This window comes from Patella vulgata, chromosome 5 (genome assembly GCF_932274485.2).
Source record: "Patella vulgata chromosome 5, xgPatVulg1.2, whole genome shotgun sequence".
Classification (NCBI taxonomy): domain Eukaryota; kingdom Metazoa; phylum Mollusca; class Gastropoda; family Patellidae; genus Patella; species Patella vulgata.
Window position 1 is genome coordinate 7,341,915 of NC_065883.2, and position 24,349 is coordinate 7,366,263.

Consider the following 24,349-nt stretch of genomic DNA (forward strand, 5'->3'; position numbering starts at 1 on the left):
CTACACCCTACTCTTTATTTCAAATTCCAACTGCCAAGGGGTTATTTGTGTACATGTAACCTCTTATCCTGCATGGGGGATTGGATGGTCGAATGGTTAGCACGTGCGTGCTGTATCACAAGGACTAGGGTCGCCTGTCCAACCTCATGGGTTTTCTCCAGGTCCTCCAGTTTCCTCCCACTGCTAAAGACCCCTACCCGCAAGCGAATTATTGAAATAAAAATAAACCATATGTTAGTCCCGAAATGACCTAGTTTGTGTCGAGTGGACGTTAAACCCCATTTCTCTCTATCTCTGTATCCTGCATCCCCGACAAATGAAAATCCACACCTCGGCCAAAACCATGCAGGACTCTATGGCTTCAACCCCCCCCCTCCCCCCCTGTGATCAATGGAGGGAGAGAGAGAGAGAAATGGGGTTTAACGCCCACTCGACATAAACTAGGTCATTTCGGGACTAACATATGGTTTAATTTTATTTCAATAATTTGCTTGCGCGTAGGGGTCTTTAGCAGTGGGAGGAAACTGGAGGACCCGGAGAAAACCCACGAGGTTGGACAGGCGACCCTACTCCTTGTCACGTACAACCGGGGATTCGAAACCACGCTAGTTGACTCAATGACAGGTTGTATGATACAGCACGCACGTGCTAACCATTCGGCCATCCAACCCCCCTGTGATCAATGGACAGACGGACAGGGTGACAACAATGTCAATATAATCCCACATAAAAAGCAGATGTCTAAAACCCGAATCAAACTCCTTTTCCAGACGGTTTATTTGACTTCATTTTTTTTTTTACAGTTAACTTTGTTCATATGACATGACAATATATAAATAAAGATTTTATCACAACATAATTATTTTTGAACGTATTAATTTCCTTTTTTTTTTTTGTTCCATCAATATATCACAACATAATTCACTACAATATTTAATTACTCAAAAAAAAAAAATTTCAAATACAAAAAATCTTTTTTTTCTTTATAGATCATATCAAAAGTCTATAAACTATCAAATGCTTCACTTGTGACATGTTGTATTTTGCGGCAATCTCATTGAAATCATATAGCCGAATTTCCCTCATAGCACACTGCCAAGCTTCATAGCGCAGAAACATCGGACCTTAATAAGCCGTTTTTCAGTTCATTTTTTTCAAAATAGCCCTTTGAAACGGTGTTTAATGTCCTATATTGTTCTGCACCAAATCGGCTAATGTACGAGCGTTGATTGGCATACACCATACAATGTGCTATGAGGGACATTTTAATTATCAGAAATACATTAGTCAAATACAGTATAAATAACAATACTCATGTGGATTTTGAAATAGGCATTACAGAGTGAAAAAAATTGAGACTAAAAACTTTTAAAGAAGCGCAACCTACTGGAAGAAAAAGAATGCAAAACTTTGAATATGTTTCTTGAAGTTGAACAACAAAAATTCAAACTAATGCAGCCATAGCTTCAATTTCTGTTATGTACTCTTCAAAAGCACAATTGTAATAAACAATATGGCAAGATTATTTCTTATTCAATAAAGAAGAATACATGTATTTAAGGTTTCAATTCATTTTACTGACTAGAAATCACGAATAAATTAACATCAGCACTGGATTAAATAAACAAAAACTGTAACCATAGCAACACACCATGTAGGTACATATACTGCACTTTAATAATAATAAATTACGACTACCTCTTCTTGCAAGTTTCCCACATGGAAAACAAGACTATGCTCGAAAAGAAGAAGAAAAAAATAACATTACAAGAAATAAAATATCAATTTTTAAACAATTTATACAACAAATACGGTATCAGGATTTCAAATGTTTTGTATATACCAGAAACTATCCTATGCCCCTGTACAAGTCCTTACAGTTTTCGCTCAAATCCCAGCATATATCAATAGTTCAGATTATTACAGATCATAACCTCTATATTACTTGTCAAAAATCAGCAGTTTGATTATTCTTAAATCAAGATTAAAGATACATTATGTAAGATTTAGATAAACAAATGGTCGTTCTTGCTATAATAATTAAAAATTAATATACTGTATTCAAATTACTTTATTCTGAGCCATGTTATCCCTGTTTGTAGTTTTGACAAGATGTGTGTATTCATTGTGTATTACCATAAGCACAGTACTGGAAGTATATTTGAGGCTTAGCCTCGCTTCTCCATTTTTAAAATAAATCATTAAATGGCCGAATCATTCTAATCCACTTAATATCAGAGACATACAATTATGGTCTGGATAAGTTAATTAATGTCTAATTAATAATTTATATAAAATTTAAGGCCTAAAGAAAGACCTGCAATAGGCAAATTTAGCTCTTGCATAATGTATCTTTAATTGGTTAATTTCTACAAAATGAAGAAAATAATAATTACTTAGATAATTATAATATTATATACCACAGCCTTATTCACGAAAACTTAAAAATAAAATATTTTAAGTATGCATTCTCTTCATTGGCTTAATGTCCACTCGACACAAACTAGGTCATTTTGGTATTAACATATGGTTCAATTTTATTTCAATAATTTGGTTGCACGTAGAGGTCGTTAGCAATGGAAGGAAACCGGAGGACACGGTAAAAACCCATGAGGTTGGATAGGCAACACTGCTCCTTGTCAGGTACAACTGGGGAATCGAAACCACGCCAGTTGACTCAATTTCAGACCTTACGACACAAGGCGCACACGCTAACCATTCGGGCATCCAAACACCCCCCCCCCCCACCAACAAATGAAAATGGTACATTCTTAAAATATGTTTGTTTAAGTTTTCGTGAACAAACAGAGATTGCATGCATGTATAAAACCAAAAACAATTTTCCCAAATATTGCATAAGAGATTCTGGGCCACAACTAGGCCAAGGAAAAGTCGAAATGATCTGAGATTCATATTTTAATATAATCGTATACCAGAACGTGATACGCCCTCGTAAAAAAAACAATCCTCCAAAAACATTTTTGTATGCATGCATGTATAAAACCAAATGAATCATACATTAGTGAGATTCTTATTCATATTTCAATAAATACTTTTTCTGATAAAAATATAATAAAATAAAATATCACATGGATATTAATAACGTTCTAGTTCATTTCTCCACAATACTGATACGTAATAATAATAATTTAATAAACCAGCGGCTGTCAGGCAGGATACGCCCACATTTTCAAGAGATGGATAGAGAACAAGCTAACAAGAAAGTGATTTTTCCTACAATCAAGGGCCATAATTCAGGAAATTACAATTCGATATGCGCAAATATCGAAAGGAACTGAGATCTTTGTGTTATAAACTTACATTTCAAGTTTCAACAAAATCGGATAAAAATTGTGACCTCTATAGGGTCCACAACCTTAATATACCATATTTTTACTCTATTTGAGAACGAACGGCAGCCATTTTGTCTGTCAATTTTGGGTCGATTTTCACGAAATTCGAACTCAGCCGTCCTTAGGGTGTAACGGTGATATAATAATACGTTTTTTTTAAATCGGATAAAAATTATGACCTCTTTAGGGTCCACAAGCTAAAAACGCGATTTTTCGTACAATCAGGGGCCATAATCCATGAATTTTCGATCCGATACATGCCAATATCGAAAGCAGCCAAGATTTTTTGGGGATAAACCTATATTTCAAGTTTTGTCAAAATCGGATAACAATTGTGACCTGTAGCGAGTCCACAAACAATTGTGGACGGACGGACGGACGTCCGGACAGGGGCGACGGCATAATACGTCCACATGAAAATGTGGGCGTATAAAAATTTCAAACCAGTAAATAATCAGTTAATTAATAAATGTGTCTTATTTTGCCCCAAGCATCTCTCATCTTGTTGCTTTTCTTCTTCTTGGGGGCTCCGACAACTCATGTTTGATCGATTTGAAACTTGTTCCTTGGACAATTGTGCATCAATTCCAAGATGGCAGTGATGACATCACAATTCCAAGATGGTGGCAATGACATCACAATTCCAAGATGGCGGAGATGACATCACAATTCCAAGATGGCGGTGATGACATCACCATTCCAAGATGGTGGCAATGACATCATGCTTGATTCCTAGTCCATATAGAACTTTTTAACTAACATACATTTATTGTTGATACACTACACACATGATTATATGTGTATATCTATGATATGGTATTGATTAATTTCAAACATATGATATGTACACTGATTGGTGGGATAATCTTTTGATTAAAGATATCGACGAATAGAAAACAATATAACATTTATAAACTTAAAACACTGGTCTCTCATAAAGATCGATAAGTCTACGAATATTACACCTCATGCTCTCATATTTCTTCTCAAGAGGTGTCTCCTAGCTTTACATAGCTTTGGCCCTCACCAAGTCTTAATCTGGCATTAGTAACAATGGACCAGTGTTTTAATGTCAAAATAACACAATATCTAAAACGTCTACATTATCCATAAACATTATTTCTTAATCATATAGTACAATATATAATCTTTTAACATTTACAAGTTTAAATACAGTCTGATCGTATTTCAAAGATATAAATGGTTTTCTCTGGTAATGAGAGAGATAGGGAGAGAGGCGGGTTTAACGTCCACTCAAAACAAACTAGGTCATTTCGGGACTAACATATGGTTGAATTTTATTTCAATAATTCGCATGCGCGTAGGGGTCTTTAGCAGTGGGAGGAAACCGGAAGAGCAGGAGAAAACCCACGAGGTTGAACAGACGACCCTACTCCTTGTAACGTACAAGCTGGGAATCGAAACCACACCAGTTGACACAATGACAGACCCTTATGATGCAATGCGCATGTGTTAACCATTCGGCCATCCGCCCCTCCCTCTCTCAACATAATATATATGATTATACATAAACACTAATCATTAATTACGCTATTCTCAAGCCCAGTCCACAAATATTTAAAACTACAATATTTTAATGATGCAGCCATTTCAATTGATTGAAATTTAAAATTTTAGTACAAATTTTAGTGTTTGACCATTGAATAGGCTGAATTTGGATATAAAAATATTTTAGTTGTCTTTTAAAATGCTTAATTATCAAATATGTTTTGATATGTTTTGATTTTTGTCCTTTTAAAATACTTAATCATCATATGTTTTGATATTTGTCCTTTTAAAATGCTTAATCATCACATGTTTTGATTTTTGTCTTTAAAAATGCTTAATCATCACATGTTCTGAATTTTGTCCTTTTAAAATGCTTAATTATCACAAATGTTTTGATTTTTGTCTTTGAAAATGCTTAATTATTACACATATTTTAAGATCTAACTTTTCTAAGGCCAGTTTTCCATGTTTGCATTTTCACCAGCGAAAAAGTCAGTCGAATGCAAATGTAATGGGACTGTTTTTATATAACCGGCGAATATGCGTGAGGAAAGACAGCGAAAATGCATACATAGAAAACAGGTTTTATGATTACTGTTTTGAGTTTTGAAATGCCTAATCATTACATACATTTTGAGTAGCCACTATTTTATTTCTGGACCATCTGGCAAGTTGGGGTTCAAAAGTATACATCAACTGTGATTTGTTATGGACGATATGGTCGGTGATTTGATATGAAAGCTAAATCTCCCACTTAAGACGAGGTACAAGTTCACAAAGCATTTTCAGACTTAATTGATTGATTGCCTTATTTAAACTAAAATATAGAACTTTATAAAACTTTTGTTGTTTTAATGTATCCAATACATCTATAAGAAACTATGTGCAAAATTTTTGTTTCTGGATCAAAGATATTTCTCATGAACAGTGATTGAACGTTGAGTAAATTCTTGACTTAAGTCTGAGAATCCTTTGTGAACTCGGGACAAGGTTTGATTAATGTTCATGTTTAACAATTTTATAAAAACTTTTCTACCTATCTGATTAAAACACAGATCCTATTTCGTTTCGTTTTTTATAGTTCGTTTTGCTTGTCTTTACTACTCTAGTTGCTATTATTGACATGTTCTGAATGATATAAGGGAATAGCTAGTGAAACGGTCCGTTACGGCGAGCTTTAGGCGTGTTTTGCATGGAACTGTGGGTAATCCACTAGTAACATCAATGCTGATTGTTTAATCAAATGTTTGACGTCATAGGATCAAAAGCCGCTTGTATGACCTCTGACGCGACCTATCGCTACAACCGGTCAGATCTTCATGTAATGTAGGCCATCGAAAGTTTTAAAAAAAATAACGAAATATAGATCTGTATTTTAATCAGATGACTTTTTTACGATCATTTGCCAATATTTGATAATAACAGTAAATAAATAAAATAAAATAAATAAATAATTTTATCCTCTTGACTAGATTATTTCACATGCTATAAAAAAAAAACCCAAAAAAGCAAAAAAACAATATATAACTTATAGTTACAAGTATATACAGCTATATCTTTGGCAAATAATAGAAAGACCACAACATTAAATATTAAATGACCATATTCAATATTTTTGGCTGGTTGGGGAGGGAGACATATTCCACAACATACTACAAATAAATTACAATTATTTTTGGTGGGTGTTTTTTGTATACATGAATATGGAACCAAATAAATAGTTTTCTTATGTACATAAAATACCATCATCAACAAAAACTTTCTGCAGGGTATCAAACCATTTAAAATTCTAGAGACAAAATCCCAATCAATGACCAGCTCAGATAATTCTGTATGTTTGTGTACACTAATAAGGATATTGCGGCTAAACCCGATCAGGGTTTGATCCTGAGTCCTTATTGACATAAACTTAAATAATTTAAGGAATCAGGCCCAGAGTTCAAAGCATTCTCGGACTTAAGTTAAGAATTTACTCAAAATTGTTTGTTTTATTTTAACTAGAATATATTCTAGTTTATAAAACTTTTGTTATTTAAATGTACCAAATACATCAATAAGAAACTATGTGCAAAGTTCTGTGTTTCTACATCAACGATATTTCTTATAAACAGTGATTGAAAGTTGAGTAAATTCTTAACTTAAATCTGTTTTTGCTTTAATGCTTTGTGAATACAGGACCTCAATTTTCACTGGTTAATAAAAATCTTAGTTTACATGTTAATGAACCAGGAATTTTCTGAGATAAGAAAAACAATACAGAACTAACACAGTTATATGGGAAAACAATCACTGGTTTTATAATACACAAGCACAACGCTGTACATTCATATATATAGACCTCCCAGTTCACTTAATGGTATTGTGCTTGATAACGATAAGAGGATACTTATCAAAACGTCGTGCTTGTGTACAATAAACCAGCGATTGTTGTCCCATATAACTTTTTTAGTTTGCTATATAGCACTAAAGGATTAAGAAAAACAATATTTGAATATCTGTGATTTTTGACCTGAATCATAGTTACGAGACCAGCGAGATATTGAGATATTTTGATATTTTCGAAGTTTGTGAATAAGGCGACAGATGAACTACATCATTCGTTGTTCGAAAGATTTTAACCAGAATACTAAAAGAGTCTAAATAATGCAAACAAAGAAAACAAAGTTCAGTGTGTATAACCGATCAGGTTCACAATTTTCAAGATATTTTGTCCAATTACTATCAGGAGGACTTGATAAACTCAAAGCACTACCTGAACTCACAGCCCTGCCCAAATGATTTCACAAATATTCTGACCACAAACTATTCAGATATTCTGGTCAGGAACTATTCTGGCCACAAACTATTCGTAAATATTCTGGCCACAAATTATTCACATATATTCTGGTCACAAACTATTCTGGCCACAAACTATTCTGGCCACAAACTATTCATAAATATTCTGGCCACAACTTATTCACAGATATTCTGGTCAGTAACTATTCTGGCCACAAACTATTCATAAATATTCTGGCCACAAACTATTCATAAATATTCTGGCCACAAACTATTCATAAATATTCTGGCCACAAACTATTTAAGGATATTCTGGCCACAAACCATTCTGATCACAAACTATTCGCGGTAAACTTGGCCACAAACTATTTGCGATAAACTTGACCACAAACTATTTGTGGTCAACTTGAACTCGGCCACAAACTATTTGTGGTCAACTTGGCCACAGACTATTCGTGGATATTCTGGCCACAAACTATTTGTGGATATTCTGGCCACTAACTATTTGTGACTATTCTTCCTCTAATGTATGTATTGCACACTAAATACATGTAAATATAGATCTACATGTTTATCATGGATTTCAATATTAATACTTTCACATATCAACTTCTTAATTCTCATCAAATAATTAAAATGGAATATATTTTATAATGATATATATATCGATAATACTTGAGCAAAAAACGATCATCTAGAAAACAAAACAGTAAATCTCTAAACCAAATTTAAATACAGAGATCAACTCCTCTTTGTTCTATCTGACAATCTCAAAATAATAATTGCCACAAAATATATAAACAAATATATAAACTGGCGCTACTATACGTGCAGAATATGGAAGCTGTTTTATCCCTTCAGATCTTATCCCCTCTAATCTATATATCTTGTGTGTCAGTTAAAATCATATGTCTGAGAGTAGCCTGCTATATATGACTTGAAATCACATGATAGGGAAGATAATTACTCCGCTTGACATGTAATTTTCAACGATGGCATATGGGACTATGAGGTATGCTTCTATTTTCCTTGTGAAAATGAACTGAAATCGGGTTTAACGTCCTACTAGTATGGACCCTGTTCATTATTTTGGCCAGGTACAGTTACTTCACTTTTTACACCCTTTATCTTCAAATTATCAAATTAATTAAGTAATGGCTTCACTATATGTACATCATGCCATTTGTGCTTGTTAACGATAAGAAGATACATATTGAAACGTTGTGCTTGTTGTCCCACATAACTGTGTGAGTTTTACACAGGTCACAATTCTATGGAATACAATTATTGCTTATTAAATGGGAATTATGGAAGATTAGATAAAGAGTTGACAGTTCTCACTATAATAGTTATAAAAATAGATAACTAAAATAGAATATGCTGAAAATTTCTGTCAAATTGCTTTACTCTGAACGGAGATATTAGCTTTTGAATTTTAGGCTAGCCTTGATCATCATTACTAAAGTCGGTACGATGAAAAAAAAAGTTTCGATTATCGATTTTTACACTTAATTATTTTTCAAAAAAATGTACTCCTATCCGCTTTATATCGCAGGCTGGCGATGGCATCGAGAGTTGATTATGGTTTGGATAAGTTAATTAATGTCCAGTTAATAATTTATATAACATTTCAGGCCTAAAGAAAGACCTGAAATAGGCAGATTTAGCTCTTGTATAATGTATGTTTAATGAGTGACTAGTTTTGTCATGTAAAGCAATTTCCACATTCTGCTGCGTATAATATACTCCAGATACAAACCAATTACAAAATATACATGGTTATATCATTATAATAATAATAACATATAGACATATCCATACATCAAACTGCAAATATAATATTTATATATATAAAATACTGTAGCAAAACTAGCAATTATTGCAAACAATTTGTCGAGTATCTGTTTCAAAGTGTGGAGCAATAATTTCAAGTTTTACACCAACTTGGAAATCAGTGTCTGTCAGAAAAAACAAAAACAAATTGCTCCACTCTGAACCGAGATATTAGCTTTCGAAATTTAGGCTAGCCTCGATCATCATTACTAAAGTCATTACTAAATCTCCATTATCCATTTTTACATTTAATTATTTTTCAAAAGAGGTATTCCAATCTGCTAAATATCGCAGGCTAGCGATGGCATCGAGAGTTAATTATGGTCTTTTTTTGTTAATAAATGTCTAATTAATAGTTTATTTAACAATTCATGACTAAAGAAAGACCTGCAATAGGCAGATTTAGCTCTTGCATAATGTATGTTTAATGTCTAGGTAGTAATTTAGATACCATTTTAGGCCTAAAGAAAGACCTGCAATAGGCAGATTTAGCTCTTGCATAATGTCTGTTTAATTAAATAAACGTTAAATACATTAAAGAGTGGATTAAGCCGTAAAAAATACAACTCGCTACCTGAAAATCTTCGATCCAGTCCATCATTAGACTCCTTTAAATCCAGATTGAAAACATACTTATTTGAGAAATATTTGCAAGAGTTATTGTGTGTTTTTTTTGTAGCCTATGAGCACGACTATATGTGGAATTAGCGCGACATAAACAGACTTATTAATAGTGAATGATTGTGGTATTAGTGCGATATAAATGGACTTATCATTATTATTATCAAATGATGATCAGAGGCTCTATCAAACACCAGAAAAGTTGTTTTATATTTTCGACAGACACTTATCTCTAAGACTTGACATCAGTCATTTTCTTTCTTCATTCATCTTTTTTCTTTCTTTCTTTCTCTCACGTTTATCACAATATGCTTTCAATATCTGTTCCACAAAACCATTCCTTAGACAAATATATAGATTCAGTATACTTACATAAATATTTCAACAGAAAATATCGAAGGTCATTCGTGAAAAAAAATAGAACTGATTGAGGGGCTTTCCTTATTATTAGTTTGTTTTTCATTTTAAGTGAAGTCTGTATCACTATAGGTTCAGGACTGCACAGAGCAGTGGAGGTTTACGGCTGGTTCCTGGATCCGTTCACTTGATGTGATAACGTGTGTTTGTTTTTGTGGTGTCTGTATATTGTGTGGGGGTTGGATGGCCGAATGGTTAGTGCGTGCATGCTGTATCATAAGGTCTGTCATTGAATCCCAGGTTGTACGTGACAAGGAGGTTGCCTATCCAACATCATGGGTTTTCTCCGGGTCCTCCCGTTTCCTCCCATTGCTAAAGACCCTTATACGCAAGCGAATTATTGAAATAAAATTGAAGCATGTGTTACTCCCAAAATGACCTAGTTTGTGCTGAGAGGACGTTAAACGCCATTTCTCTCTCTCTCTCTGTATATATTGTGTCCTGTCAGTACTTTTGTCATGTAATTGTTTGGATGTGGTGAAGGCCCTCAGCCCTTACTATCATTAATGGGATGGCACCAGACACAAGGGAGAACCACACCAGAAAATCCAGCTGAACTTTTTCGACTAAACACCTGAGGTACCAAATTATCTGGAGATATTCTTTGACAACAGAAATTTAATGTTTGCCTAATTGTGAGATTTAGAGAAATGAATTCCAGAAAGTTCCAGAATTATCATTATATGCAGCTTTTTTTCCTGACAAGTGACCTTCAATATTTTCTACTGAGAAATTTCACGAGCAATAAATAAATAAATAAACAAGTTCATTGCCATAAACAAATAAACATTATAATTCAAAACTATCGCAAAAAGCATCATTATGACTGTAGATCCACATGTCATAATATAAGCTCAAAAAGTACCAATTCAATTTTGAAAAAAAAAAAAAAAGTTCTCAAATGCACAAAAGACAGTAATTTCACTTAAATTTGGCAAGAACCTAAAAATTACTAAAATCAAAGTTTAAATATATATTTAGTATCAATAAATACAATTTATCAAAAAGTAAATTTTTACTTGAGGTCTAGTGGCCATTTTAGTCACCGTTAACGGTAGCCGTGGCAACAGGTAGTTGTGTTGGTCTCGATACAAGGCTGGCTGGTCGGGCTATGATCTGTATGGGAGTTACGTTGGCTAATGATAATGGTGAACCCGTTCTGGAATGAGGCTTCGCAGAAACTGTTGTCACGGTGATGGGTGATAATGACGATGTTTGGGAGGCGTTGAGTTGAGCACTGTAGGAAGATGACAAAATGGCGGAAGTCGTCGTGGAGAGGTGGGAAGTACTTTTGTTGTCTTTGGTGATGAGTATCGTGTCAATTCCTTGAGGGACTGTAGAAGAAGACACAACCGCCATCTTTAATTGGATGTTTGAAGGAAGTGATGTAATAATGGAGGAAGGGGAACAGTCTGTTGGTGTCTGGTGATGTACAACAGAGTGACTACGTAGTCCGTGAGAGGTCTTGTAACTTTTGCCACAAAAGCACTTGAATGTTTTACGAATCCTGAAAAGACATAAGGTCAATTTAATATTAAAATGATATAACAAGAAATATCGGATTCTTCAAAGCCTAGGAACATTATCTGATAGATTGTTAATCCCTTGCTGTTGGGAGGTGGTCGAATGGTCTAATGCATGCGCTGTAGATCATAATGTCTGTCATTGAGTCAAGCGGCTTGGTTTCAATTTCCAGCCTTTACTTGGCAAGGATTAAAAATATAGGGGAGAGAGACACTGAAAGAAATCAATCAAAAATCTCAATATCCAACTAATCTGCATTTTAAAAGTTCCTAATAAATTTGCTGTATGAAGCAGCAGTGCTTACAAACAACAAAAGACAAACATGTTATCAAAACTACATCAATTAACCAAAAAGCCTTAGACTCTACAACCGACCCGTTCTTTTGTTTGTGGGGCTTAAAGTCAGACTAAAAGATAGGTTGCCAGGCAATGGAACATACATCCACAGCAGATAAATAATCCTGGGAGTCAACAAGGGTTGTTGCTTATTTTTTTCTTTTGTCAGAAATAAAACATTTAATATCAATTGCCATAATCAACGAAGGCTTTTTGGTCTCATGACCTTAAACACTGTATAAATATAAAGTCAATCAGATTATTAACTTTAGCCTCTAAAGCATCGACAAGATATTTCAAAGTAATCAAGGACTAAAACTATGGCAGTAATTATCGGAAATCATTGAAAATCAATAGGATTCTTCAACTCATGACCTTAAACACTGTGTATAAATTTAAAGTCAAGCAGATATCAACTTTAGCCTCTGGAGCAATTGGGGACGCCAGGTCGACAATAGACAGAGGTAACAACAAAATACGACCACATTTAATGTGGGTGTATAAAAACCAACCTCAATTTGGTAGTCTGCTCTAGTATCATCTGCGGTATACGTTAGAGGAGTAGAAGGGCACACGTCATACAGTGTGCTATGAGGGGAATTTTGCCCAGACAGCGGCACTACGGCCTACTCTTATATCAAATTCCAACTGCCAAGAGATCTTTTATGTGCACGCCAATGTGTGTCTTATTTGAAAATATGACTAACCAATAAATAGCATGCAATTATGAGCCGATTCAATGTACACGAACATTCCAAAATAACAGAATCCTACTTTTTTAAGAGTTATCTCCCTTAGGCTCTACCACCATTTATATCTTTTTTAAATAAAACTTGTAAAAATAAAACAAATTTACACATTCAGTTTAATTACACGCAGTTTTTGGTACTTAATCAACTGTGGGGGTTGTGGCCGAAGGGTTTAACACGACATGTTAGATCGCAAGGTTTGTCATTGAGTCAAGAGGCGTGGTTTCAATCCCATGCTTGTATGAAACAAGGAGTAGGGTCGTCTGCCAAACCTGTGGGTTTTCTACGGGTCCTTCAGTTTCCTCCATCTGCTAAAGACCCCTACGCGCATGGGAATTATTGAAATAAAATTGCTAGTCCCGAAATGACCTAGTCTTTGCCCCTTTCTCTTTTTCTACCGTCAGAGTTTAATGCAAGGGGGGTAACTCTTTTCTATGAGATTATTTCACATTTCATTTTGGCTTACAACAAATTTCAACATTAACTTCCACCCGGAGGTGTTGCATGCAAACAAGATGTGCATTAAATGATCTTTACACAAACTTCGCCTCTTTTTTATGTCCATGGCGGGCATGGTACTTGATTCCATTGACGTTCTTGTAGCGTTTTTTACATCCTGGCACTGGACAAGCAAACGGTTTGTCACCATCATTGTCTTTTGATCCTCCCATCATACTAAAAATACAAAAAATAAATATTCCAAAACCCGAGTATCTGTTTCATTTAGCATTTGATAAATACATTATGCAAGAGGTACATCTGTCTATTGCAGGTCTTTTTTTTGGACTGAAATGTTTTCTAATTAGACATTAATTAACTTATCCAGGCTATAATCAACTCTCGATGGCAACGGATTTCTCCGATATTAAATAGATTACAACAGTTCAGCCATATACATGTACAATATTACACATATGTATGTGATTGTCTGTGGATTCAACTAACTTGAGAGGGGGGGGGAGAGTCAAAGTGGTAAGTGGCTCAGTGGGTGAGAGCCATGATGGCTCAGTGGGTAAGACGTTGGCTCGCTAAACTGGATGTCTCTTGTTCGATCCTTGCGTTGGTCGAGAAAGTTCATCAGGATTTTGTGGTGTGGTTCTCCTTGTCAGTGGTGTAGGACAGAGGGCCTGGCAAAAGATTGGCAGCTGGAATTCAATATAAAAAATGGGCATAGTGCCGCTGTCCAGGCACAATTTCCCTCATAGCATAAGCAAAACAGTAGGACGTTTAACCCCATTTAATTTCATTTCCCAAACCTGCAAATAACGGTTTTAAATGTAGCTGACAAAATATCGGGCCCTAATGAAATATTACCTGCCATTTTCAACTTAGTGCCGGACATGTATTAATAATATCAATAAAAAAAGACAAATCGGTGCCGGCAAAAATGAAAGGCACCAGAGGTTTAGTGCCTGACAAAGCCCGAATCTGTGCCTGACAATATCTGTGACAGGTGCCTTATTTCCAGGCTTGCATTTCTGCACAATACCTATGTGTTCGTGCAGATATATAAACATTGTTTTATTTAAGTTTACATACCTCATAATAAGTTCCGAGGAGAATTCTTCTTGAGTTGTCCATGAATCATCACTATCTTCGTCATCACTAACAATTTCTTCTTCATCAATTTCACTACCTTTATTTATCAAATAATAATCATTACATAACATAGTTCACATATAATAATGTTGCCAGGCAACACATGTATATAACATAGTTCACATATGTTGCCTGGCAACACATGTATATAACATAGTTCACATATAATGTTGCCTGGCAACACATGTATATAACATAGTTTACATATAAAGTTGCCTGGCAACACATGTATATAACATAGTTCAAATATAATGCAATCTGATTAAAATACAGATCTATCTTTCGTTTTGTTTTTTATTCGTTCGATGGCCTCCACTACATGAAGATTTGACCAGTTGTAGTGGGAGGATGCGCCAAGGGTCATCCGAGTGGCTTTACCATGTGTTACTGTTAGTCCCAAAATAACCTGTTTTGTGTCAAGTGGATGATAAAAGAACATTTCTCTCTATCTGCTGCCAATTACTTTGAATTTCATTTTTAAAAAAGATACAGGCATGTTTTAATTGATGTATTCAATATTTACCTGTTGGTGTACTGCCAGGGAGGGAAACTGCTGGAGACTGAGCTCGAACCCGTTTTTTCTGAAAGTCAGGAGTTTCTCTCTTGGCGGCCTCCGTAAAAAATCTGAAATCCCCAACAATAAAACATACTATGGGATGATTACAAAAGAAACAATGTACAAACTATATGTGTGTAATTCTCCCGTCAAAAGTCAAAACCTAGTAACTCACTTTTTTATCAAAATTGAGTTAGGACCAAATTTGTAGTTACTAGGGTATGTGCTTCCTGTTGTTGTACTATATATTCCAATCTTTTGATTTCATAATCAGTTACACCCATGACACAACCTAGCAACTTCCTTCATTTGCCTAGTATGCCACAGAAAAACCTAGTAACTCAATAGTCGAATCAATGCATAAGCTTGGGTTTAATATTCATTCTCTACGTTTTCCTTTGTTTTCTCAAAAAAACAAAACGTAAGTTACTAGGTGTTGCCTTTTGACGGCAGAATTGTTATTTCAAAATAAAAATAAGGGGATCATGATAGCTGTGTCAACAAACCCCGAAGAACATGTCTTCAAAAAATTTATATTTGAACTCTGTCCCAATCTTTAAAAGTAAAAATGTCAATGGAAATATCTCACTCCATGAAACATGCATAAAATTTATGAACAGACAGAAAGCCTGGTCAGGTTTAAAATATAAAAGAGTTCTTCATTGTGTTCCAATGAGAGAGAGAGAGAGAGAGAGAGAGAGAGAGAGAGAGATGGGTTTAACTTCCAATCGAAACAAATTAGGACATTTCGGGACTAAAATATGGTTCAATTTTATTTCAAGTGGACGTTAAACCCCATCTCTCTCTCTCCCTCTCTCTCTCCCTCACACATTTTATGGCCCATATCAATGAGTAATGGAAAGGTAAATAATCACATTCAAAAATTATGTAATGGTCAATTACATTTTATACTATAGCACATATCAATATTTCTAACTATCGCATTCAGTTTCAGAACCCATATGGCTCAGAGTAAGACCTTGCTTGCTAACATGGAACTCCCTGCTTCTAATCGTTCAGATGGCAAGCTCATTAGAACAGGAGAGCCGATATGGTTCTGACAGAGTAGGCCTTGCTTGCTAACATGGAGCTCCCAGCTTCTAATCGTTCAGATGGCATGCTCATTAAAGAACCCATGACAGTAATGCCGCTGCCTTGGCAAAATTTCCCTAATAGCACACTGCATGTCGTACAATGTGCGTTCATTTCATTAGTCTGGATGGAGCAGAAAATTAGGATGTTAATAAACCCCATCTCATGAATTTAATCGTAAATCGGAGAGAAAACAACTAAAGATACATGACATGTATTTTGAAATATTCACTTTCATGTCTGTAGGATTTAGTCTATTCTTAAGTGCAGTAGTACGTACAGACAGATGCAGGGAATGAGAATGTATAAACATGTGCAGCGTATACAGGTTATCATTCAATGACTACCGGTATTATATTAAGCCCTCATGTCTTTCACATTCATTTATTATCAAATCTCCTGTTCGAAAATTCGTAAAAATCGTCTAAAATCACCCCAAATCATTCAATCACTGTTCAAAATAACGTCACAATTAATCATTATACTTTGTTGTTCATTTTTAAACAGTGATTGGGAAATTAAATGGTTGTAAATTGGACACTTGTTAATGTTATCAAAATTAAACTCAAATATGATCTAATATATTTACATAAATATCAGAATTCACTTGACAGAATTCTGATTAATTTGTGTGAACAAAATGACCAAAAGATGTTTCACTCATTTCACTGCCTACATGTTGATCTGAGATCCATGCAACATGCAATGATTAAGAACAGCATTAATTTACCGTAAAACATAGCTGAGGGCAAGTGATTGTGGTTGTAGTATTTCTTGTTTCAGTATAACTCTTGGATCATTTTCTACAATAAACAAACACAAACAAACTTACATATTTATTTTATTTTATACGAAATGTTAGTTATTCTAACTAATGATACGAAAAAAACTCTGAGGTTTTGTATACAGTTGGAATTCTATTGCTGTCCGTGCATAGAATACTGTATGAATAAATGCACATCTTCATTAGTGGCATGTTAAACCCATTTCATTCAATTTTCAATCATTTATATAAATTTATAAAGTACCCGTATATAAAATTTTTAAAAATTGATGTGTGCTTCAGTAAAAAATCTTAAATGGCAGCATAAATTTATAAAGTACCCGCATATAAAATTTTTAAAAATTGATGTGTGCTTCAGTAAAAAATCTTAATTGGCAGCAGATATATAGAGCTCACAAAGTGTAAGTTGGTACAAAGAGAGAGATACAAAAACAATGGGGCCTTTGTCCAATGGCCAAAATAAACAAAAGAAAGATCAGCACTGTGTCATTGTCGTGCCTCGCTGTCTTTGCTTTGATTTCTCGTTAGGCCTATCCTACTATTGATCATGTATTTATCTTTCCAGATATTTGTTTACAACCCGGAAATAAATCACTTTTTGAAAATGATTTTACTAAATAATTTTGTAGAATTCCAGCATGTGGGCTAAAACAAAAATAACGGTGTATTGCTCTGTATCTGTCACAGTTTGACAGACTGGGTCAATTAGCCAATTAGCACGTGCAGTGCGGACATCTCCTGTCAAATTGTCCAGAATGTAAACAATAGAAAATAACATCAAATGCGCGTTCCTCTGTCGATAACTGTTATTCAAAAGCACATCATTCGATAAAGCAGATACTGTTACCTATGTGAGAATCTTCAATATGCTGTATCAAGTCGGCAAGTGTGGCAAAAGTCAGTCCGCATCCCTGAAAAGTACAATTATTTACGAAGAACACCGCCATTTGTGAGAGAACTGGCGTCCTTGGCCTTCTGACGGGTGCGTGACGTCTGCAAAACTCCCGAACTTTAAATCATTTGCATATTTGGGGTTTTATTAAATAATTATACTTTCTTTCTCTCAAAGAATATTTGCGAGAATTTATGCTTTTGTACTTGATTGAGATCTAAAAATATAGAATATTACGAAAATTATCAAAACGGAAAAGGTTAAGACGGATCTGCGCATGTGCAGTATCGGTCTCCTTCATTAACCTCTGGTGAGCACAAAACTGTTGAAACTTTCTGTTAGGTAATCTTCTGTAACAGCACCGGTGATTATCCATCCGTCAAGGATTATGAGACGGATTAATTGTTAACGCTTCCTACTTTGTGATTATTAGTATATTTTGTCTGCTGTTGCCATTAATTGGAATTTTTTTAACTGATCGGTAACGATCAACATTGATAATTATACCGGCTTTTCTTGCAGGGCCCTTGTTAGCAGCGAGTTTTGAGAACCAAAAATGTATTGTGCCAGATTTATCAACCCTGCCACAAGATGCGTGGTAAGTGTACTTTGGTTTTTTATTAACTGTCGTTTTATTCATTTGTGTGTTACAAATTACCTTTGCTTCAAATCGTGTCTCTGCTCGTTTGACCGGTTCGTGTTATCGCCATTTTGTCCTCTGCTTCAGACGAATCGTCTGCAAAACTGACCATTACATTGTTTGATGATCACTTATTTGCACACTTGAACATGCAGTGTGAAAATTATGATCAGATTACCACGTTTATTGGATTTTTAAGCTTTTTATCGAAATGACAACTTGAAACTGCAGAGCAATGACCTTTGTCCTTGACGATACAGTCTGATAGGAGGCTTCAGTTTTGACGTCAGGCGTTTCTTGAAGGTGAAACATGACAACGTGTTTAAAAGCATATAGTTTGATAATATATGCTCAAATTAATATCGGTGTATGATCTTAGAAAAATTGTCAACTGACTAAATGTCTTGTTACATATTTTATCAGATTGTACTTGATTTTTTAGTCTCTCTAGAACTACTACTACTAGAAGTATTATTTTTGCTGAGTGTAGGAGTTTTTAGCAGATGCACTCTTAAGAAATAGAAGTTCCTAAAAATAAGATGATTTAGATTCCCAAAATCTAAATGATTGAAGTGTATTTTCTCTGTCATTTCCAATCTTTGAGGAAATTGTGGACATACCTGTGTGAACACTTGACTACTATTTTGGTTTTACTTTTATATTTTAATTTACAAATGTAATCCTGAAATATGATTATTAAGTCAATAGCACAGAACTGATGTTGATCTAAATGCCACAAACATGAATCTATTAGAAGTGTAAGGGCATGAACAGTGATCACAACTCCCAAGGTTAAAAGGGTCTAATGCTAGTTTAGAAACTGCTCGCATGTACATGCTGTGTTGATAGTATAGTGAACATCCAGATTACAGATAGTTTTTAGAATTTCTGTGATTCTGATTAGATGACCTAAGCTTTAGAGTAATTTTATCATTTGTGTCAGAATTTTTCGGAATCTGTCCAGCCACATTGCATGTGGAGCAATCTTGAGCTAGAGTATAGTGTTAAATTTTTTTAGGAAGGTCATTTTCTGAAATTGATCATTTTTCATAACAGTTAAAACAAGTACTGCTAATTATTCTTTGTGACAGTTACATGGAATACAAATAATGTTCTGACATGCCTACATGTATTTTAGGCATTGCCCATCTACATGTACCCATGTTCTATAACTAACTTAGAGGATCTCGCATTAATCCTGTTTTTAAACTTTTCAGGTTTCTGCAGGAAGCCGAGCAGCTCTCCGACCACTTGGTAGCACTGTTGTAACTAGCAACCTAGAAGTAAGTATTATTTCTATCATTTGGTAAATAAATATGTAAGCGCGTGTCCACTCATATGGTATGAATATCTATCTCAAATTAGGATCCACGATGGCTCAGTAAGACGTTGGCTTGCTAACCTGGAGGTCCCATGTTCGATCCTGGTGTTGGCAGAGAAAGTTCATCAGGATTTTCCAGCATAGTTCCTCCATGTCAGTGGTGCAGGACAGATGACCTGGCAAGGGACAACAGAGCCGTTTGAATGGAACGAAAAGCCGCGGTCCTGTGTACACGTTGGAGTATGTTAGTCTTCATTAGCCCAGTCAGAGTAGGACGTTGAACCCTATTTCAGTTCATTTTTATATCTCGAGAGGCAAGTTTAGAGTTCATGCGTTACTGGAATTGGATGTCAGTTATGATATTCTCGCTGGTACCATGGCAAAATAAAAGTATTGGCATGAACGTAGAAATTATTTCTGATCATAAAAGTTACATTTTTACCAGATCAGTTCTGACAATACTCCTGATAAGAATGACCCAATGACTTTTCTGGGGAGTTGGCTGCTCGTCTAAGACAGGAAGTCGGACAATTTGTTCAAAGAAATGGAGGTCCAACAATTGTTAGCATTAACATAAAGAACCCTTGGTAATTCATTAATAACATGGGTAGAAACATTTGGGGCAAAATTGTATTAAAAACCTACACGTATGTAGTGGCAAAATGGATAGTTTCTCAAAGTTAAAAGTTAAAATTCAGTTTGTTAGAAATCTTTAAAATGTCAAGATTAATATAAATGAAAATGTTTTCTGCTTATTTCAGACATCACAAACAGTATCCAATTTAAATGGGCTCACACCTGTAAATTTTAACACACAGATTTTAAATCAATTGAGAAATTTCCAAACTAGTGCTGTTTCTCGAGATATTGATCAAGCTGCAAAATATATTGGCGCTGGTGCTGCCACAGTCGGTGCTGCAGGCTCAGGTGAGAATAAATGCCATTTATATAAAACGTACTGACATAATTATGGCTGGAGGATCAGTGGTTATCATGATCATGCTTAGATCGAAAGTAGTTTTGCAGTAGATCTAAAGAACATTTGTTGAAATTATTAGCACAAAGTGGGGATTGATTGAGTGGCTCAGTCATTCATCCATAATCTTACATGTTAAGTAGTGTCTCAGGAGTCGATTGACAAGAAGAATGTCTGCCTAACCTAGTCAGTAATGGAGATCAATTTATTCCACTGTCCATATGATCCTTAATGTCCTGGCTGAACTGATTCTGTAGTTGGAAGAAAAATGTAGTCACTTCAACAGTATAATGTTCAGATTAGACCTATTCAGAATGCTAAATCACAGGACAAGGTTAGTTGGCTGTCAGAATGATTACGGTCAGCATGGACCGTGAACCTTCCAAGATTTTTCCTTACCCATGTGGTTTTCATTTTGAGGTTAAAGGTTAAAAGGTTGAAGGAGTATTAGTCTGCATTCATACATGCCTACATATTTAGTAAAGTGGTGTACTATAAATGTGTTACCAAATTAGGAGGGAAAAAAGGGTTAAGGATCTAATGCAGTCGCTTCAGATCAGATCTGTCATCAATACAATCGTCGTGGCTTCGATCCCAAGCTTATACTGGACAAGAAGTAAGATTGCTTGTCTAAACTTGTGGGTTTTCTCCCACTGCTAAAGGTCCTTTAGACTATAACTGAAATAAAAAAAATAGTCCATGTTAGTCCCAAAATGACATGAGTTTAAGACATAAATTCACTTTGATATTTATGATTAGTAACCATGTAATAAAAATCTGTTCCTTATTTTGCAGGAGCTGGTATTGGAAGTGTATTCGGAAGTTTAGTAATTGGTTACGCCAGGAATCCATCGTTGAAACAACAATTGTTCTCCTATGCCATCTTGGGTTTCGCTTTGTCAGAAGCTATGGGTCTTTTCTGTCTTATGATGGCTTTCTTGCTCCTGTTCGCATTTTAATATACACATCATTAGGTTGCATAAAAAGTTTTGTTTTGATCAGGTGTGTGTGTAAAAATAAAAACTAGGGGCCCAAAACGACTCAAGACATTTGTTAGACTGAAAGAACATTTACACGAATTATATTTAAATCAGTTGTAAAATATATAAAGAATTGTATCTTAATTCTGTATAAAAAAAAAAAGCTATTGACAAAGTGGCTCTTTCGTAGTCTGTTATTAAAAAAAAAATACTAAAAAATAAATATATTGATCAAGGACCAAACTTTTTGTTGTGATTTTTATACGCCCACATTTTGATGTGGAAGTATATTTGTAGGATGATGCACTATTTGATTCAGTCCTACAAACCAATCATGAGTTTTGCAAAATCCAACCATATACGGACAGTGTAGTGTCTCGATTGTTAACTGTTAATAATTATTGATGCATTGTTTGATCAACTCCTACACACCGGCAAGATTTTTAGAAAATACGAACAGTGTCGAATGTTAACTGTTGATGATTTTTGGAAGTAAACATTTAACAGCAATGTCTAATACCGTTTTGAAGAATTTCGACTTTGTGCCGTTATCGAATGTGTGATATTGATAATGGTGGTATATAATAAAAGCTACAGTAGCAAGGATGCCTCGACAGTAATCTGCTTAGTTGACAGCACGGCAGTAGAGATCTTTCGGCTACTCAATTTGAGTAACTTTTCTGACTTGTTAGTAGGACTGGATTGAAATAATTGCCTACTATACATGGGGATAGTGATATTAAGAATTTAAAGAGAGTTTAAGAAACAAATGATTATATCAAGAACTGGCCTGGCCCCCCCCCCCCAAATTCACAAGACATTCTCGGCCTTCAGTTAAGAATTTACTCAACTTTCAATCACTGTTTATGAGAAATATCTTTGATCCAGAAAAACAAACTTTGCACATAGTTTCATATTGATGTATTTTATATATTGAAACAAAAGTTTCTAAAGGGGCTCTATTTTAGTTAAAATATGGTGATTAATTTTGAGTAATTTCTAAGTCTGAGAATGCTTCGTGAACTCGGGGCCTGGTATCATTTTTTGGCTGGGATCGGATCTTCGGGTAGAAAGAGAGGCCTCTAGTTAGACTTTAGCACATGCATTGATCGACAAGTGAATCAATGAAAATAAAATGTACATCTGTTAATTTCATCTATCTATATTATATAGCAACCTAACATGACCACGAATAGAGTAATTATGTAACAAGTGGACTGGGATCTTCGAGCAAATGAACAGGGGTTAATTTTGTGCCATAATTGAAATAAGTGTACAGAACTTGAATGTATTAGTATTGATTGGCTAGTTACTATGGTGATAGAACAATAAAATTGAGGTTTATAGATATGCTTTTTTTGAGCTGTTCTGTTAAGAATCGGGGACCCCCAACCTTTTCATCCAAGGGCGTAAAGTGTAAATTTGCACAACCGATACTTGTCAGACACGGTTGTCAGCCGGGTTTGATGCCCTCTGTTTTCCAAGATAATTCCTCAGGATTTTCCAGCATGGTTACCCTAGTCAGTGGTGCAGAACAGAGGGCTTGTAAAGTGGACAGGGGGGGGGGGGTTGGGTGGCCGAAAGGTTAGCACGTGCATGCTGTATCATACGGCCTGTCATTGAGTAAACTGGCGTGGTTTCGAATCCCTGGTTGTACGTGACAAGGAGTAGGGTCGCCTGTCCAACCTCAGGGGTTTTCTCCGGTTTCCTACCACTGCTAAAGACCCCTACGCGCAAGCGAATTATTGAAATAAAATTAAACCATATGTTAGTCCCGAAATGACCTACTTTGTGTCGAGTGGACGTTAAACTCCATTTCTCTCTCTGTAAAGGGGACCACAGTGGCTAAGTGAGTAAGTTCGCTCCTGGTGTTGGCCGAGAAAGTTCTTTGGTACTTTTCGGCGTGGTTTCTTCAAGAGCAGGTGGATCCAGTGCTACCTTGGCAAAATTTCCCTCATAGCATCCTGCAAGGCGTATGCCCTTTTTCATTAGCCAGGTACCTCTTGAATAAAATACACAGATATCAAATGAAAGAGGAGTTTAACGCCCTACTCAGACTTGATCTGATCTATATTTCGTTTCGATGGCTTCCACCAGTGTAGTCAAGGTAAGTAAAACAAAATTTTGAACTGTAAAAAACGAAACAAAATAGGATCTGTGTTTTGATACCGGTACAGACTTAATTTGTGTCATGAAAATCAGACAAACAAAATTTGCTGGTGGTCCAAGAAACACAGCATCGAATGAATTTTAATCAGATTGGCTCCAACTGGGCTAATGAAGTCTGGCATATGCCATTTTGCCCAGACACAGACTCTACAGCCTACTCTTATTTCAAATTCCAACTGACCATGGAGAGAGAGAAATGGGGTTTAACGTCCACTCAACACAA

General features: G+C 35.3%; 2 protein-coding genes across 2 annotated transcripts; one reads left to right on the plus strand and one right to left on the minus strand.

Annotated features, from left to right (window-relative positions):
• Window positions 1–759: 759 nt before the first annotated feature.
• On the minus strand, window positions 760–18,114 carry LOC126820941 (juxtaposed with another zinc finger protein 1). Its single transcript, XM_050549161.2, has 7 exons — window positions 17,996–18,114; window positions 17,095–17,167; window positions 15,240–15,340; window positions 14,657–14,753; window positions 13,655–13,792; window positions 11,528–12,015; window positions 760–10,431 (listed from the first exon to the last, which is right to left on the minus strand). Exons 1-6 carry the CDS (start codon window positions 18,093–18,095, stop codon window positions 11,547–11,549), a joined length of 978 nt encoding a protein of 325 aa, XP_050405118.1. The 5' UTR covers window positions 18,096–18,114; the 3' UTR covers window positions 760–10,431; window positions 11,528–11,546.
• Window positions 18,115–18,270: 156 nt separating this feature from the next.
• On the plus strand, window positions 18,271–23,307 carry LOC126820944 (ATP synthase lipid-binding protein, mitochondrial). Its single transcript, XM_050549165.2, has 5 exons — window positions 18,271–18,350; window positions 18,563–18,638; window positions 19,898–19,963; window positions 20,763–20,928; window positions 21,773–23,307. Exons 2-5 carry the CDS (start codon window positions 18,597–18,599, stop codon window positions 21,934–21,936), a joined length of 438 nt encoding a protein of 145 aa, XP_050405122.1. The 5' UTR covers window positions 18,271–18,350; window positions 18,563–18,596; the 3' UTR covers window positions 21,937–23,307.
• The last annotated feature ends 1,042 nt before the right edge of the window (window positions 23,308–24,349 follow it).

Coding starts and splice junctions, on each gene's coding strand:
- LOC126820944 (XM_050549165.2), top strand. CDS start 18,597: ATGTATTGTGCCAGATTTATCAACCCTGCCACAAGATGCGTG. Junction 19,964..20,762: donor TTGTAACTAGCAACCTAGAA/GTAAGTATTATT, acceptor TGCTTATTTCAG/ACATCACAAACAGTATCCAA. Junction 20,929..21,772: donor AGTCGGTGCTGCAGGCTCAG/GTGAGAATAAAT, acceptor CTTATTTTGCAG/GAGCTGGTATTGGAAGTGTA.
- LOC126820941 (XM_050549161.2), bottom strand. CDS start 18,095: ATGGCGGTGTTCTTCGTAAATAATTGTACTTTTCAGGGATGCGGACTG. Junction 13,793..14,656: donor TCCTCGGAACTTATTATGAG/GTATGTAAACTT, acceptor TTGTATTTTTAG/TATGATGGGAGGATCAAAAG. Junction 12,016..13,654: donor AAAAAAGAGGCGAAGTTTGT/GTAAAGATCATT, acceptor ATGTCTTTTCAG/GATTCGTAAAACATTCAAGT.